General features: G+C 45.3%; 2 protein-coding genes across 2 annotated transcripts in view; one reads left to right on the forward strand and one right to left on the reverse strand.

Annotated features, from left to right (window-relative positions):
* LOC113828121 (TOX high mobility group box family member 4-A) overlaps positions 1 to 5000 on the forward strand; it is a 711447-nt gene that overhangs the window by 154414 nt on the left and 552033 nt on the right. The gene's annotated exons all lie outside the window — the stretch shown is intronic.
* Positions 3069 to 5000, reverse strand: part of LOC138865366 (uncharacterized) — a 13600-nt gene continuing 11668 nt past the window's right edge. The window contains exon 2 of the mRNA XM_070135733.1: positions 3069 to 4380. Within this exon, the coding sequence (XP_069991834.1) occupies positions 3069 to 4380 (1312 nt within the window). The remainder of the gene's footprint in view (positions 4381 to 5000) is intronic.

Here is a 5000-nt window from a genome sequence, read left to right on the forward strand (position 1 = left end):
GACATTGTAGATAGAGATGGTAACATCGGAAGATAAAGAAACAGAAGGAAGGGGATAAAGAGAGGGAAGATAGACGCAAAAGGAAGTGAATAATAATACCAATGGTCTTAACAAGAGCTAAAAGATAAGAGAGGATAAGACGAATGGAGGAAGAAGGAAGAACAGAGAAGGAAAGAGGGATGGAGCCACAGGGAGAAGAGGACGGGGAAGTATTGGTGGTAAAGGAGGAACTGAGGGATTGAGGAGGATAAGAGGAGAGAAAGAAAGAGGGAAAGAAAAGGGGGGAGAGGGTGATGCTAAGAGAAGAAGAGAAAGGAGGAAGAGGGAGAAGAAGAGAAAGGAGGAAGAGAATAATAAGAAGAGAAAGGAGGAAGAGAATAAGAAGAAGAGAAAGGAGGAAGAGAATAAGAAGAAGAGAAAGGAGGAAGAGAAGAAGAGAAAGGAGGAAGAGGGACAAGAAGAGAAAGGAGGAAGAGGGAGAAGAAGAGAAAGGAGGAAGAGGGAGAAGAAGAGAAAGGAGGAAGAGGGAGAAGAAGAGAAAGGAGGAAGAGGGAGAAGAAGAGAAAGGAGGAAGAGGGAGAAGAAGAAGAAGAAGCAGGAAGAGGGAGAAGAAGAGAAAGGAGGAAGAGGGAGAAGAAGAAGAAGGGGAGGAGATGCAGCCGGTGGAGGAGGAATTCTGGATGACGTAACGAAAAAGAGGAAAAAAGGAAGAGGAAGGGAGGGTGAAAGTAGGTAGAGAGAGAGGAAGGAGGGGAAGAGATGATAGGAAATAAGATAAAGAGGAGGAGAAGAAAAAGAAAAAAGACAAAGAAGAGAAGAGGAAAACAAATAATAAAAAAGAAGAAAAAAAGAAGACAAATAAAAAGGGGAAAAAAACAAAGAAGAAAAAAGAAGACAAATAGTAAGAAAAAAAAACAAAGAAGAAAAAAAGAAGATAAGAAAAATAACAAGAAAAGAAAAACAAAGAAGAAAGAAAGAAGACAGGAAGACAAAGAAGGATAAGAAATAGAGGAAGCAGCATCGGCAGCATCCTAACCGCAGTCACGTCAGCATCCCTGGTTATCCATCCCATCTGCGTCGATCATCTGGACCAGGGGCGCGATCGCCGTGCCTCCTGGCGGTGCCTCCGACGATCACCGCTTGATTGCTTGTACTTGAGGGCGTCCGAGGGGCGATTCGCAGCGGACTCCAAAGGGACTCCCCGCGAGAACCGCTTGGGCTGTAAAATATGGAGGAGGTCGCCGCACAAAAGGGACGGGCCCGAACGGATCTGCGGGAGAGCATTGTTTGCGCTACGCTTTGCGAGGTGGGGGGGGGGGAGGGAGGGGGGGGGAGGGAAGCCGTTCGTCGTTCGTCGTCGCCCGGTGTGAGGATTTCACACCCGTGTTTTGGGCGAGGCGTTTCATCTCCCTTTTTTACTGTTCTCCCTCTCCCTCCCCATTCACTCCCCCAGTCCCCAGCCCCAGCCCCCAGCCCCCAGTCCCCAGTCCCAGCCCCCACTCCCCCAATCCACAGCCCCCAGTTCCCAACCCCCAGCCCCCAGTCCCCAGTCCCAGCCCCCACTCCCCCAATCCACAGCCCCCAGTTCCCAACCCCCAGCCCCCAGTCCCCAGTCCCCACCCCCCACCCCTCCAATCCCCCTGTTCGCTTGACCTCGAGGACTCACCCACAGCGATTGCACGAGGACCATTGTTTGTCTTGACAGGACATTGTGAATCTCGGGTGTCGGTTTTACGGTTTATTTTGTCTTCCTTTTTTTTTTTTTTTTTGTCTTCTGCTTACGAGTCAAAATGTATGATGAATCTTTCCCCCCCCCAAAAAAAAAAAAAAAAAAAAAATTGGTGTCATTACGTTTTAATTTATTGTCGTTGATAAAAAGCCAAGGTCTCGATGATCGTGATGCATGACGGTGGGCGACGAGACGAGCCCTGCAGGAGGCGGCGACGAAGGATCCTCGGCGTGGCAGGCGATCCTTCGAAGTCATTAAGGTCGTTCGCGGTCGAGACGAGAATGTTTTCTTCTACCTCTCGTCTGGCATGGGTTTATTTCGTGTCTTTTTTTTATTTTTCGTTTTTTGTTTTATTTTATTTTCATTTTTTATTTTATTTTTATTTTTTATTTTAATTTCATTGTTTTCAATTTTTATTTTATTTTTATTTTAATTTATTTTTTTCCATTTTTTATTTTATTTTCATTTTTTCATTTTTTATTTTATTTTATTTTTATATATTTTTTATTTATTTTTTATTTTTTTTAATCATATTTTTTTGGCTGGAGGGTTTGTTAGGACACAAACGATAGATTTACTATTTGTTTGTCCTGAGCGAAGACACACCAGATTTGTGGTTTATTTTATGGTATAAAGATATATCAGTTGGACTCACCCCCCCCCCTCTACACACATACGCCCTGTCACCCAGTATTCCCAACCTCGAGAAAGAACCAGTGTAAAAAAAGGGGGAAAAGGAGGAGAAGAAGAAGAAAAAAAAGTAGAGTTAGAAGTAGAAGTAGAAGAAGGAGGAAGAGGAAGAAGGAAGCAGGAAGAAAACGAAAAGAAGAAGAAGAATGAAGGAAGAACACGAAAAGAAAGAAAAAGAAGAAGGAAGAACAAGAAAAGAAAGAAAAAGAAGAAGGAAGAACACGACAGGAAGAAGAAGCAAGATAAAAAATATATATACACAAACCATCTTCTTTTACCTCGGAAAAAAGAACCAACAAACCTCCCAAAATTAGCGACGAAATGGTAGCCTAATGACCCAAAGACGTAATTAATTAATCCACATGCAACCGATTAACGCAACGACACCGAGAAGCCACGACTACCGATACCGCAATCATTTCAATAAGCAGCGTCCCTCCCTTTTTATATCATTAGTTCGAGTTTCCAGATGCCACCTCCTATCAGAATTATTTGACGTCGCCAACCGCCACGACATCGTATCTTCATTAAGGCATTAGAGCGGAGAGATTCCCGGAGGTGTCTTGGGAGATAAGACGCCGGCGGAGGAGGTGGGTCTGGCGATGGAGGGTGTTGTGGTGTCGCTCGTCGCGGTGTTGTGGGGGCGGCGTCATCGCGAGGGGGGGATTTCGACGCGTTGTAGAGAGGGATCCGAAGGTGGGCTGCTGTAGCGGGTCGTCCGGTGTGGATTTGGCGGGTGTGGTGGGTCGTCTGGTGTGGATTTGGCGGGTGTGGTGGGTTCCTGGGGTGTATTTCGCGGGTGTGGTGGGTCGTCTGGTGTGAATTTTGTGGTGTGGTGGGTTCCTGGTTTGGATTTCGCGGGTTTGGTGGGTTCCTGGGGTGGATTTGGCGGGTGTGGTGGGTTCCTGGTGTGAATTTTGTGGTGTGGTAGGTTCCTGGTGTGAATTTCGTGGGTGTGGTGGGTTCCTGGTGTGAATTTCGTGGGTGTGGTGGGTTCCTGGTGTGAATTTCGTGGGTGTGGTGGGTTCCTGGTGTGAATTTGGCGGGTGTGGTGGGTTCCTGGTGTGAATTTTGTGGTGTGGGTTCCTGATGTGAATTTTGTGGTGTGGTGGGTTCCTGGTGTGAATTTTGTGGTGTGGTGGGTTCCTGGTGTGAATTTTGTGGTGTGGTGGGTTCCTGGTGTGAATTTTGTGGTGTGGTGGGTTCCTGGTGTGAATTTTGTGGTGTGGTGGGTTCCTGGTGTGAATTTTGTGGTGTGGTGGGTTCCTGGTGTGAAATTTGTGGTGTGGTGGGTTCCTGGTGTAAATTTTGTGGCGTGGTGGGTTCCTGGTGTGAATTTTGTGGCGTGGTGGGTCCCTGGTGTGAATTTTGTGGTGTTGTGGGTTCCTGGTGTGAATTCCGCGGGTGTGGTTGGTTCTTGGTGTGAATTTTGTGGTGTGGTGGGTTCCTGGTGTGAATTTTGTGGTGTGGGTTCCTGGTGTGAATTCCGCGGGTGTGGTGGGCTCCTGGTGTGAATTCCGCGGGTGTGGTGGGTTCCTGGTGTGAATTCCGCGGGTGTGGTGGGTTCCTGGTGTGAATTCCGCGGGTGTGGTGGGTTCCTGGTGTGAATTCCGCGGGTGTGGTGGGTTCCTGGTGTGAATTCCGCGGGTGTGGTGGGTTCCTGGTGTGAATTCCGCGGGTGTGGTGGGTTCCTGGTGTGAATTCCGCGGGTGTGGTGGATTCCTGGTGTGAATTTTGTGGTGTGGTGGGTTCCTTGTTTGAATTTGGCGGGTGTGGTGGGTTTCTTGTGTGAATTTTGTGGTGTGGTGGATTCCTGGTGTGAATTTTGTGGTGATGTGGGTTCCTGATGTGAATTTTGTGGTGGTGGGTTCCTGGTGTGAATTTTGTGGCGTGGTGGGTTCCTGGTGTGAATTTTGTGGTGTGATGGGTTCCTGGTGTGAATTTTGTGGTGTGGTGGGTTCCTGGTGTGAATTTCGCGTATGTAAAAATTTGCTTTCAGGTCGTCAGGAGAAAAAAATATATTGTAATAAGGATAACAATACAAGAATTAAAACTAATAATTTTAATGGTGATGAAAATTATATTGAAAATTATAATGATACTGATAATGATGATAATGTAAGTTTTAATATTAGTGAATCTTTTCCAAGTAAAGAGTAAGCAAATACATGATCAGGAAATTAAGAAAGAGACATATGGAATAAATCACTTGATATATATTATCCTTGAACGCTCTGCCTAAAAAGTATGTAAAGTTTTGACTAGTCACCCAATTATAATATATTTTCCCAACTGGTCTTGAATTAAGTTGACATTAACTAAACAAGTCAGTTAAGTTTATGCAGAATAATGGTCGTCTAAGATTTATCTCAGAGTGTATTATTGAGATGGAAAATTCTTCAAGACAGCGCCAGATTTATTTTCGTATTTGCGCCATTAAAGACAGGGACTGACGTTTATCCTTTTCTTGTTCATATTTTCTCAAAACTGGATTGCGGTTGCCAGACGTTATTTCCGCGACGTGTTTATGACGAGGGAAAGAAAGTTTTTTTTTTTTTTTTTTTTTTTTTTTTTTTTTTTT

The sequence above is a fragment of the Penaeus vannamei genome, chromosome 20 (assembly GCF_042767895.1).
Source record: "Penaeus vannamei isolate JL-2024 chromosome 20, ASM4276789v1, whole genome shotgun sequence".
NCBI lineage: Eukaryota > Metazoa > Arthropoda > Malacostraca > Decapoda > Penaeidae > Penaeus > Penaeus vannamei.